A 13,352-nucleotide genomic window follows, 5' to 3' on the forward strand; every position below is an offset into this window, starting at 1 on the left:
GCAGTGTTGAAACAAACATCTGCAAAACCAGTCCTTTTAAAAGAAATCTGAAGCTATCTTACTTTCCAGACTTTCCTTGGATGACAAACAACAGATAATCATATACGCTTAATTTCATAAAGTTCCTCTAAGAAAAGTTTCCATATAAGGGCTTGGATGATGTGAGAACTGAGTGTCCCCTTACAAGTTTGCATCTGTGAACAAGCCCCTGAAATGACTGTTCCTTCATTTCTTACAAGAATCTGAACAAAAATCAGATACAATGTCAAAAATAGTCTGAATGCAAGATCTACTATAGAAGTAAAAAACTCCTATTTATCCAGATGTGAATGTTTTGTCCTAGTCAAAGGCTTCACGTCCATAAATGCAGCTCTGCAGCCTGGTGTGGCTCACAAGGATACAACCTGAGGGCTTAGACTGGATTTCTAACTTTTCCCTAGGTAAGTTAAATCACAAAACTTATCTTTAGTTTCTGGAATATTTTAGTAATTATTTCTATTCCAACGATACAAGAGACTAAGTTTTTAAAGCAGTGACACAGCAAACCATCTTGAGAACTACTACAGCTACTGACTGGCAGCTGGACTCTAAGAAATGTCTGTGTATTTCTAAATTCCAATGCCACATTCCAGTTCCCTGTTCTGGGAATGAAAGATCAGCTGCAGATTGAAAATCAGTTAAAAACTGGTATGTGTTTCTCAATTAAGCATGGAAATGTGTACCTGTGCGTCAAAGCTGCCTTCTGGCAGGTGTTTATCATTAAAAAACAAAAAACAGAAACCAAAAACACACAACACCCCCCACCTTGCCCCCCAAAAAACCCCAAACAGCTTCCCTGCATTCCCTTTAAACCTATCTCCAGTACCTGGTTGTGCACAGTAGTTGTAGAGCAGTTGTTGCCAGGAAAAAAAACAGGAGATTGGATCAAGGTGGTAGGGATAACAAAAAGAGCAAACTAAAAAGCACAGAAAAGGATTTGGGACTGCAGAACACCCAGCCTAGTCAGAGGGTTTCACCTCTAATGAGCAGCAGCAGAAGAAAAAACTATTTGAACTCCTGTCAGTAGGCTAAAGATAGAAATATCTGGGGCAGTTCTATATAGGTTCAAATTGTCTATTATTAAAAAAAACCGCTCTGAGTGTGTGTGTATATATAAATCTAAAGTTAAAATATTTCCTTCTAACTAAGTCAAAGCTCAGCTGCATTGACACAACAGGCCTGCAAACTTCAGTTTAAAACTAAACAAAGGCTGTCTAATTTATAGTGAAATCTTGCTCATGAGCCACCAGCTGATGTGCCAGAGCTCCCAGATGGAAGTTCTCCAGCTCTGCAGGCCTGGATGAGGCATTCAGCATACCTTGGTTCAATGAGGCTTTGGGGGTCACTCTTGCATTTAACATCTATTTTGCTGAATTAGGTGAGATCATTTCAGTGATAGAAAGAATTAATGTTTTAGCAACCTGAATAAACCTCAGTACAAAACTATCAGGAATGAGCACACTAGAATGAGATGAGGATCTGGGATATTTGCTCAGGACCCAGCAGTGATGTGTTGGCTTGCATGTATGCAGCTTGACAGTCAATAAAAACCTTCCCTGTAGGAATTTGGTACCATGTCTTGACAAACTTCTCACACTTAGAGCATGTCCTTGCTGGTGCCAGGTACCTGTAGTCCAGCAGACGCTCCATGAGCCGAGTGACGGACGTGACAAAGGAGATTCCGGTCTCCCGCCAAGTCTCCTGCTCAATCTTCTCCAGCAAACTGTTGGAGATGGAAAGACAACAGCTGAGGCTTCCAAGGAAATGGTACAGGGCATGCAGACTGATACAGACAACTTGGTTTCTCTCTCATACAACAAGTTCCAGAAGAATTAGCATCTTACCTGGGATAAGGCCCAAAGAGTTGGGTTCTACTCCAGGCAGCATGAAGTAAAGACAAGGAAATTACAGAATTGACAGGAGAAGGGAAAATATCCTCACACTGCCATTTAACAGATATGAAGAAGAGCAACACTCATGGCAATACTTGATTCCCACATTATTACCTGCAGCTTAAATACCACTACCAGCAGCTGGAAACTGAAAAGGAGTCCAAACCTACTGCAAATATTTCTTCTTTGCTCATTCCTCCATAAATTTTCATCTCTAATCAGCAACAACCAACCCTGATTCACATTGTATTTAAATTGGAAATAACAACAATCTGCTCCTGCCTAGCATAGACAGTACAGTAAGCACCCATGTCACACAGTTGTGAAGGAAGAGAGAAGGCTGGAATGAGAACAATGAACATTCTGTTTAAAAAGTGAAGAAAGAAAGCAAATTTACGTGCCAGTTTTTCTGAAACTGGATTTCCAGTCAAAGAATTTGCCACTTCTAGGAAAGAAATTCTGTTGGGTATCACATCCTCCAAAGAGGCAAACTCTTCAGTACTGGGATGATTTGCAGCTGAGGGAGCCAATTCCCTTTACAGCAGTATAGTTGAGACAGTAAAATTCAGGGTCAACTGTTTTTTCACACAGCATTTACTAATTTATGGACTTTTTTCCACAAATTATGTGTTTCCTCATATTGTTCTCAGACAACTAGGTGGGAGATATAAACTAACTGGTCGCTGTAATTCCTGTGTTTCTTGGTAATGCATCCAATCACTACCACCTAAAAATGAGTAAAAAGCTACAGCCCTTGAATTTTTAACATTTCAGGTAATGAATGTCTTCAAGTGGAGCAAAGGCACACTATTCCTCTTGCCATGTGATTAAAAAACAATAGATATTTCCTTTCCTTTATCCCTGAAATAGACTTACTTTATCTGTACACATAAGATCCAAGACTTCCCAAGGCTGAATACACACAATTCAAACGGAATACATTTCCATACTTCCTGAGGATAAGCACATGGGATGGGCAGGCTTATCTAGCTTGAAATGAATGAATGTGCAAATTCAGAAATAGAATTATTGATTCCAGCAAAACAAAGGTTTATGCCTCAAACAGCTGGTGTGCTATTGGAGGCCATGTAAAATTGGAATATATGGCTAAAATTCTGCTGATCTCTCTGGCTCACGAGAGTATTAAAAAATTTGGGTTAACTGCTCTGGACTGTCAAGAGTTTGAAATAATTCCTTCTGAAATAAACTAGGAACACTTGAAATTAAATTTGGAGACACATCAGAAATCAAAGGTGAAGTGTAAAGTCAGACATAAAATCTTCAACTTTATCCTTCTGAGTGGGAATTGTTTGTGTCAAAGGAAGTATCACAATAGACTCTGAAGGAAGCAACTGGCAACTGTTGAACCAACCATAATATGGCCTTCAAAAATAGGAGGAAAGAAAGGAAAATGCTGAGGAAAATTCCTTTGCTTTAGCAAGGCCTAACACTGTAGATAGTACAGTGTCTCTCTAAACACTCTTGACACCAGGTTCTCACTCACTGCTATGGAAAGAGAAGGGCCCTGGCTCCTCCAGAAAATGAATTTTTGATAGGAGGATGATAACCTGTGCAGCCTTTTATTAGCTGTCACAGGGACAAGACAAAGAAGAATTTAGGTCTCTGTGTTACTTCCAGCACTCTTCACTGAGCTATTCCATGGAAGTCAGGCAGCCCTTTCCAGCCCTCCCCAAAGATCTGTGCCTGCACACATCAGTGCCTGACTCTTGCAGTGGCCCTGCACAACACGAGAGCATGAACTGGCAGAGCTTACAGCAGGCTGAAGAGTTCCCTGTAGTTCTCATCACCTTTTCCTTCAGACACCAGGCTGTCCAGCTTATCGATCAGCTCAGCCTCCACCTGCAGGGAGAGACCAAATCCATCAGTCAGAGACTCTCCCAGTGACCCAGCACATCGGGTGAACTGGATCCTGAGCTACAGCAGGATATCCAGCACCACTGCTCTGCTCTGCTGGTTCTGCTGGTGGAATTGATTTGCAATTACTCAGGCATCATTATATTAGAAGATTTTTTGTTCACTAAACCCCACTTTTTAAGCCTCTCTATGATTATGTGACACTTTTGCTTTTTCTTTCACTTATATGAAGGGCCACACCAGCATCATTATGTTTCTCTTAGGAAGATTTTGAATACATATTAATTCCCACCTTAAATATCAAGTGTGATATCAGATATTCTCATAAAATTGATTCAAGTGCAGAAATTGATGTATGTAACATTAAACAAAAACAACTTCATGAAGTCAGCAATCTCACAGAAGACAGTTTCACGACTAGTGAAGACAGAGGCTCCTAAAGGCTGAAACTATTTGCAGAAATATGGCTTACTTTTATTTAAAGACAAGCATAGTTTAAGCTTCTCTGTTTTTCAACTGCCAAATTGCAAAGGAAGTAAAGAAGGAAAACCGAATCAGCCAGTGGCACACAAATGGACTTGATGCTCTTGCTGCTGAAATCATTAAAGGGAGACCTGATTTCATCCCTGAATCAGACTGTATTGTTATCCAGCCTTGCTAAAAAAATAACCTTGTAAAAACATGAATTAGTGAAGAAAATTAAAAAAGGGCTTGAAAATGAATTTTCAGGGTTTTTATATTTTCTAACAAACAACTGAATATTCAAAAGGCAATGAGAAACTCAGAATTAAAAAAAACCAACTCTTTGTTTGTGATCTGCAGTGATTACAGAAATCAGTAATGCCTGTGTCCAGCTATCCAGCATTATACTGGAAAGCAAATAACTGCCTGGTTCCAGCAGATAATGTTAATGAGGTTTATTACCTCTTGGGGTATTCAACTATTTATTTAATCACTAATACAGATGATTATTTCATCTTTAACCTTAGAAGGTTACAATATATGCTTCGTAAAACAGTGTGGAAATTTGCTCCACAGGTAATTTAAGAAATATTCTCGGAGCTGTAGTTTAAAATACATTAGTGAATATAAAAATTAAATGAAGATTACAAACAGTTCATCTTGATACAGAAAATGTAAATAGGCCCAGAAACTCCAAGGTGACTGCAGATGCTTCATACTGTAAATTCCAGAGAACGACTGTTCTATTGTCATGCTAAAACAAGTGGAAAGAGGACTATGATCAAAATGCTATTGCAATAACAATAATAGTAAATAATAACAATTGTAGCAATCATGGGAGCTGCAGAGGAAGAAAAACAAGCTCCTGGTAATACTTTTCCACACAGCCTCTAATAGATCAGGTTATGGGAAAGGTCTGCTATTCTCCTGGAATGATAGATTAGATCTGGCATTTTAATGACTGTGCAAATAACTAATCACATGAATTATGATAATTTAATGGTGATTTACTCCTTCAGAGCACTTCTCTGCAGATACTGGCCCCCAGTATTGCCCCAGCACAATGACAATGAAACACTGTCATCTGAGGATCCAGACCAAGCCCATCCTTCATTAGCAATGCTCTGCATTTCAGAGATCTGGTTTGCAGTGGAAAATTTAAGCAATTCTCTGACCACGACTAGGAAACAATGATGAAGATTTCCCTCCCTGATTTGCAATCAGAGCTCACAGCAGGTAGAAACTGCAGAGCTCTTGTTGGACTTAACCCTTCCCAGAGAGCTGCTGCAATTTCTGAAAATAAAAACAGGTAAAAGTCTGTTTCAAGGCATGGTATAATGATTTAATTATACAATACCACTTCCTAGCTGCAAACTGAAGACAGAGAAGCAGAGAGCACTGTTTTCACAAAGACTGGCTAAATCTTTACATCCCCATTTTTGGTTCTCAGTCTGTCCCATTTAATGGCTGACTAATAATCTAAGTGAAACCACTGGGAGCAGTGATAGCCCAGCACTTAGAAAATTCTTTTCCCCATCTGTGATGTTCTGAGCACACCCCTCCTCTTCCCCATGTTCATGGAAAATGCAGTTTGCACTGGTTAAACAATCTTGGGGGCCTTCTGAATTAGGTCTTGAATTTTCTATTTTATATAGATTTGCGTGACATATTCACAGTCAGAAACAGATAAAAAACCACAAACTCCTTGCTTCCAGCTGGACACTGCAGACAAGAGAGAGCAAGGAAAGGACAGCTTGGGCAGTGCCCTCACCTGTTTGAAGTTGCCATTCTTTCTCTGCTCCCAGTCCATCATGTCATGGAAGATTGGGATCATGATATTCCGGACTTCTGGTTGTGGAACAAGGGTAACACCCAGAAAGGGGCCAATCATTCCCGGAATAAAGTGAATCTTGTGCTCACCTGTACAACACAAACCAGTGGTAATTAAATAAAAGCCTTTGCTATCTGTCACTGAGAAAATAGGGAACCCTTGCAATAATGACATTTGCACAGTAGTAAGCATGAGCATTACAAAAGCAAATATTCTTTTCCTGAAAAGGAATGAAAAATCAGTATTTGCTTTACCCCATTTCTTGCAAAGTCTCCAAGAGCATTTTAAATTTCACTGTGAAAGCCTTCAGCAAAAAATGCCAGTGCATTTTACTTTGCAAAGGAATTCAAACTGTCAAAAGTAACCCAACTAAAACATACTAACTGGAGGAAAAGAGGCCTGGGTACTTCCAATTCATGAAGATTTTGAAAGGGCTGGTGAGAACAGTGGTACTTAATAGAGCACTTTTAGATTTCAAGGAACTACAGAGCTCTTGGTCCCCACTGCTGTCTGGATTTCCTAACTGCCCTTGACTGGGACCAGTGGATCTTCCCCAGGAGGGACCTGAGGCACTTTGCTGACAGCCTCTCCTGAGCCATGCACTGTGCAGAGAGAAACTCAACAAAGCCTGATCTGGAACAATGTCTGCATCTACACATCCAAAACTGGCTTCTCTCTTCTCAGCTGAGTTTGTCCAGTTTGTTTTTCTGGGTGTTGGATCTCTGTTACCTTGGAGGGCCTTCTATTTTCCACACAGATCCTTTGAACTGTGACCAGTTCTGGCTGTATCATTTTAGTTGTATAAGACAAATCAGGCTTATTCAGTTTTCTTGCTTCCATAGACTTCCTGACTGTTGTCTGAACCTTGTCCAGCTTGCCTTGGGTTGATTTTTTTTTGTGGTTTTTTGTTTCTTTTAGCTGTAGAAAGCAGGACTGGGCAAACTAATCTAGAATCAAGTGCACTTAGGGAAAACACTGTGACCATAATGTGGTGCCTCTTCTCTTACTCCAGATTCTTACATATTTTCTCAAAGATTACAAAATCTCCTTTATTCGTAGCATTTTACAGGTAGCTGCCCTTCAGCTGATTATCACCATGGTACATTTGTTGTCTTTAATTTTCTGAATAGCAACTCCTACCTACATTCCTACACATAAAATGTTTGTATTTGGCTTGGTGAATATTTTGTAGCCACATTATTAAGTTATCCAATCTGACTTGTGTCACTCCTTTGCTCTCTTAGTGATTCACCCCTTCTCATATCCTTGTATTTGTGATCCCTATCAGCAAATATTTTGTGATTTTCCTCTAGAATACAATGCAGAAGAGAGTTTTGGTGGGAGAAGTGCTTCTCTTCAGAGAAACAAAGGATTCGGTGATGCCACAAAACATTTAAAAAATTTAAAAATCTGACAGAAATGGGGTTTTCCTTTGGCTTTGGTTGTCAGGTGCAAGAGGGAGAGGCTTACCCAGGTTCTGCCACATGCTGAAGAGCTCATAGGCCATCATCACTCTCATATCACCATACCTGAGAGAGAACAGAGACACAGCTGCCCAGGGAACAAAAACTTGCAAGGCAGTGATGTGAAAAAATAATCAAATGGTTAAAAAAAATTCAATTCACATTTATGTCAATGTAAGAATATCAAACAACTTGAGTGATCACTGATTGCTGTATTGGGAGATCTAGTTATTCATTTCCCAGGCATTTCCACATCCCAGGTTTCATAATAAATCACAGAGACTTATGGGAGGAAAAAGAGGCTGATTTTTGAGGTGAAAACCCAACAAAACATATCCTTACTTATCCAGAATCTTCTTCCTCTTAGGTGGTGTGGCATTTTCTAGTTGGAGACTCGGCTGGTTTATAAACAAAACTGCCAGGCTGAAATAAGAGTTCCACACCTGTGACAAGCAAAGGAATTTTATAACATTACACTCCAAAAGTAAATTTTAAAGAACTGGAGAAAGACAGACTGCTTTTTGTAATCAAGGGGTAACTTCATCAATATGTCTCTTACTATGGAGATACAAATTAAAGGCACAAATGGATTATTTAAACCCTGGTAGGAACTGACATTAAAACCCCGACAAAAGCAATGCCACTGGGTTTTCCCCTTTGCACCAGAGCTCAAGAATGAACAAACTTGGTGACATCAGCAAACTTTTAAATTGTTTTTCTGTAGGTTGAACAGATTTTATCTGTCAGGAATCCCCAGAGATCAAATTATATCATGAACAGGACCCCCATAATTTGGTCTGTTTTCCCAAAGAGCTGAGGTTTTTGCCAGCTTGGTGTGTGCACTTGTCCCTAGGTGCATGTCTGGCAGCTCTTTCTTACTAACTCTGAACTTGCTGCCCATCTCCAACTACATCAGACACAGGGACAACACTCCCTAGGATTGTGTTCCTCCAGGTTTTGTGTCATCAGCCAGAGAGACCTCTGGGAGAGGAAGTTCATGAATGCCCCAACTTCAGGAAAAGCACTGTCTGAGTTTACATTGCATTATCCATCAGACAGATGCTCCACTGGCCCCATGCTTATGGAATTACCGACTTCCTTTATGAGGGACTCAATTTTCCTGATTTGATCTCACACTGTATCTGTTCTATTTCCCATCAATTCCACAGCAGATTCCATTCCTGTCCTTTATCAGTTAGGTCATCTTCCTGACAGACACTCTAATAAATGCTGCAAATATCATCAGCTAATGCAGAGGGCAGCTCCTGTTCCTTTGTTACTACTGGTTTGAAAAGATGTCAGAACATTTTCTGAATCAATTCTTACTTTAAAATCGAAGTCCGTTTCTGTGAAATTCTTATGCAGGGCAGAAGACAAGTATTGAACTGTTGTAACTATGATACTGCAGCCAAAAACAAAGAAAAGAAAACAAAAGAGAACATTTGAATCTGGAATACAGCATATTACAGTGGTTGGTGGTGCTGGTTTTACTACAGGTACAGAGAAGTGCATTCTTTGTGTGATCTCTGTGATATTTACACACAAGTCACTGTTCTTTGCTTTAATGAACAATTTGTATTAATTAATACAAAACTATGAACTTTCACTACTATTGTAACTTTTACCATTTACACATGAGCATTTAAAATCCTGTCTATTTTGCATGGCTGGGCCATACGACCACCTGGGAAATGGAATAATACACTCCTTTTCCTCCTGTTGTAAGCAGAAATTTTTTCCCCAGAGGAGAGAAACTCAAAAGTTTGAGTTGTCCTTGTTCTTGTCTCTGCAACAGTCCTTTATCTCACTCAACTCAAGATATTTGTGAGTATTTTGCTAACTTTTGATTCTGTGTTATTTTTTGTTGGTGGCTACATACACCTTAGTGAAAGGCAATGAAGGCACATGATAGATTCAGGAATTAATAAATGGCATGTAGATAAGGCCACAGTAATATCAAAAGAAGATCACATCTCTGATTCACATGCAAGCAATACTCCAGCAGCACTCCTAAATGGAACTGTCAGTCTAAAGCTTTGTGGCAAAATGATGCCCAAGGGAACAGGAAACCTGCAGCATCTGAGGGAGCCACTGTTTCAGGTGGATTTATTTTTTTCTTACAGAACTTCACTGAATCTTTACGCTTGAATTCCTGAAATCCACTTTCACTTCTCATTAGCAGGGTGGACTTGCAGAGCATTCAGCTCAGCTGAGCAGGCAGCCTTTAGGAGCATTTCCATGGTGTTTCCTCAGAGTGGGAATGCTCCAGCTGTCATTCAGTCAGTGGGAATTCCACAGCTAGGTTAGCTAAGGGATCATTCCAGCCACCCTGTGTTCAACACTGCTGCTGATCCAAAGAGCACAGTACTTAACCCAGCAGAAGCAAGAAACTGAGATAAAATGGAGCATTAAAATGGCAGATGACAATTGAATTGAGCAGGAACTCTGTGTAATGCTTTGGTGTCATGGCTGGGGTTTGCTCCCCCTTTCCCAAAATACCCAAGAGCCTCTCCTTGCTTGGCTACCAGAGGGATGTTCATGGGAAAAAACAGAAGTTCAAGGCAGGGATTCCCCTACAAGGGAGGGAGAGGCTCATAAACAGCCCTTGGTGTGGGGAGCTGGGCTCACCCTGTGTGCTGGAGCTGCTGGGTCACTCAGCCCCTCATCCTCAGGGCAGCTCCTTCAGCTCTGCTTTTAACTCCTGGCTCTGAGAATGCTGCTGGAGTTTAACAAACCCACAAACACCCAGGTTTGGTCCAGAGTGTTACAACAACACCAGAATGAGGATGAGCAATCCAGAATTCCTGTCTTGATCCTCACATCTCACTCTGAGGAAAAACACTGCCCCCAGGCTTTAACAGCCACAAAACAGCAACATTTTACACCTGCTCCTCTACTTACTTGCTGGTGAGCAACCTCATCACCATCCAGTCTCGAGGAAAGACACTCATCTTCATCAGGTTCCGAAACACACAGAAAATCTTCAGGAGGAACTCCTGTCACACAGGGGAAAATATGTAACAATCAGCAGCAGTTGCAGGTGAATCTATTTTCTTGATTGTAAGAAAGACAAATTAAGCTAAGTGAGCTCTACTTGAGCTTTGTGTTGCAAGGCCATTCACCTGGAAGCATGAAAGCAACATACCTTGGAATATGGCTCTATTCCTTTTGTTTGAGTCTAACATACAACTTCCAGCTTTAAAATCTTCACTTCTACAGGGAGATGAAAATCTTCCCAATGTGCATAATTGTATCTGACTTCTTATATTATCACCCAGAGTTCCAATGTCAATTTGCAGCTATTTTCAAATATACTGGACTCATAATCACTTTTAAATGCATTCATTTTATTAATTTATCTGTCCAAATTTCTTTGGACTTACGTCACAATTTGAGAACTAACCACACCCCCCAGCCCAATAAAACTCCTACACAAGTTTTCTAAAATAGTAACAGAAAACCCCATTTCTGGCAACACACAGCAGCAAAGAGCTCTTAGACACATTCAGCTGGATGTCTGCTTTCCAAAAAAAAAAATCCCCAAACCTGAAGACATTTTTGGTTTTTGATTACCTGCACCTCCATGTCTGTACAGAACAACAGGGAAGATCAAATCTGACAATTTGTTTGCCTTGCAACCTATGATTTTGTTGTTTTGTTTTCCTTCCAGACAAAATCAAAATAGCAGAGAAATTGGCAGAGCAGGGATTCTTCAAAACCATGCTACCATTATGCCTTAATGGAGGGTGTCTGATTAACATCTTGGTGTAACTGAGCTCAGAGTAAAGCATTAGAAGCTCCTTGACTTTTGGCCTCATTTTGCCCAAAGTGTAACACTGGCAAGTGAATAAAATGCCTTTCCATGCCAGAAGTAGTATTGAAAATATTATAACAGCCATATTTCATGAGAAAGTAGAGTAATATATAAAATCTTCAGCCTTTGTGGTACTCTTGGAACATATACTCAGATTATCAGAGATATAACAGATCTTTTGGGCATAACGATAAATTTTAGTTCAATGACCTTTCCACAAGTCTGACATAAGAACTATAGTTTAGATGGCTTTAAAATATATATATTGAAATTTATTATGAATTAATTTACCAAATCATTTTCCTGTGAGCAATTTCAAAGTTATCAGAAAGGCAGCAATCTTACATAACTATCAACCTGAGATACACTGAACCCTGCAACCTAAAGATAAGAATTTTATCATTCCAAATTCATCTGCCTAATTTATTCAGCTTCTCTATATGCACACAAAATATTTAAAAGCTGAAAGTCTATCCAAAAAGGACTTCTCACTGCTTCTCCATTTCATTTGTTAAGGTAACATTACATTGTTCTTATTGTGCATATTAGAGTGCCATGCAAAACAAAATAACTTTATATAAAAGCTTGTCTTTATTTATAGGATTAGTCTGCCTTTTAAACAGGCTGTTGCTGGAGACATTCCTCTTCCCCACTGAAGCTGAGTTAAGAAGTTCTGCTGGTATGAGATGTGACATGTACCACTTCAAAATGTCAGAGGTCTGTGCCCCTCACCAACCCCTGCTGTTCATGGAGAGCCATAATTTAAACTGATGCTCTCAAGAAGCATGCAGCAAGTGGAGTGGTGAGGTTACAGCTTTTAAAAAAATATTTCATCTGCTAGAGACATTTGTAACCCCCAAAAGGCTTGAAATTCTCTTTTGGCATATAATCAATACCCTTTGTAAGAAAGCTCCAGTGCATACTGAACGTGTAGCAAAGTGCTATACAACAAGTGACTTCACATCCACAGGATTAAAAAGCCCTGTTCCTCTGCCTGTGTTTTATATGTAACAATTACAATATCCTTTATGTCCAAAAACATCTATCCTGGGACTTTATTTGCTGTTATAAAGATAATTCAGTGCCCTGTGGTCTTAAATGTGTTTTTGTGTTTTTGCAACACTACACCAATGACTGCAGAAGTGAAAGGGAGGTCCCTGAAAAGAATGCCAGTGGATAGAAATGATTAACAGGTAAGTGATGCTGGAGGGATTCCCCTCTGCTCTCCCATTCTGAGGGAATCACCCTACAAACATCAAATCCTTTTGTACCTTCAGCTCATCTTTGCTTTGGAAGTTGTCCAGTAAGTGCTGGAAGTGAGTGTCTGACATCTGACGGAGCAAAGATAAAAGGCAGGAGACATATTCTCCCTGTTGACCAAATGAGAAACTCTTTCATTCAGACAATCTGAAATTTCACAGATACAAAGCTTAACCAGGGGGAAGGTATAAGGGGAGGGGTCTGAAATGGCCCCAATGCCTGTGAGGGGACAGCTGACATGCACAGAGATTGAAAGTACTGCAGGCTAACAGTTCCTGAGTTACTGTTAATACAGGGATACACCTCCAGGAGGCTCCTCCACAGATGCCCATTTTAAAGATCTTTTAATCAAAGTTGTAGCCTAAACAAAAGTAATTTAAAATTATTAATACAGACATTAACAAATCCCCCTCCAAGCATGCAGGTTTTGACAATACCTTTTTCAGGTCCTTAATACACAGTGTCTGTCAGAGGTGTGAGTGCAGCTCATGCCAATAGACCAGCAGTTATTTGAACTAAGTGACTCTGACCAGTAAAGCAGTGACAGCTTGGGATCAGGCTGGGCTACAGAAGGTGTCTGGAAGCTTGTAAATGTATGGCTTATTAGTGTTCACCAGGTTCTGTGCTGTCAAAGCTCCAGTACTGACAGATCTGCAGCCAGATTTCCTGAGCACAGTCTGGGTAAGCCTACATAAGCAACAATAACATTTCTGTAA

General features: G+C 40.0%; 1 protein-coding gene across 11 annotated transcripts in view; it reads right to left on the reverse strand.

Annotated features, from left to right (window-relative positions):
* The window catches only part of DOCK3 (dedicator of cytokinesis 3), a 185,327-nt gene that overhangs the window by 34,755 nt on the left and 137,220 nt on the right, over positions 1 to 13,352 (reverse strand). For 8 of the 11 annotated variants that reach the window (XM_030957084.1, XM_030957080.1, XM_030957083.1 and 5 more), the window contains 9 exons: positions 12,648 to 12,746; positions 10,464 to 10,558; positions 8,889 to 8,964; positions 7,905 to 8,005; positions 7,570 to 7,628; positions 6,040 to 6,188; positions 3,706 to 3,791; positions 1,884 to 1,910; positions 1,667 to 1,762 (listed from right to left, as the gene is read on the reverse strand). In XM_030957084.1, coding sequence (XP_030812944.1) covers positions 1,667 to 1,762; positions 1,884 to 1,910; positions 3,706 to 3,791; positions 6,040 to 6,188; positions 7,570 to 7,628; positions 7,905 to 8,005; positions 8,889 to 8,964; positions 10,464 to 10,558; positions 12,648 to 12,746 — 788 coding nt within the window. The remainder of the gene's footprint in view (positions 1 to 1,666; positions 1,763 to 1,883; positions 1,911 to 3,705; positions 3,792 to 6,039; positions 6,189 to 7,569; positions 7,629 to 7,904; positions 8,006 to 8,888; positions 8,965 to 10,463; positions 10,559 to 12,647; positions 12,747 to 13,352) is intronic. The other 3 variants (XM_030957086.1, XM_030957078.1, XM_030957079.1) reach the window with 2 other exon arrangements.

The sequence above is a fragment of the Camarhynchus parvulus genome, chromosome 12 (assembly GCF_901933205.1).
Source record: "Camarhynchus parvulus chromosome 12, STF_HiC, whole genome shotgun sequence".
Lineage (NCBI taxonomy): Eukaryota > Metazoa > Chordata > Aves > Passeriformes > Thraupidae > Camarhynchus > Camarhynchus parvulus.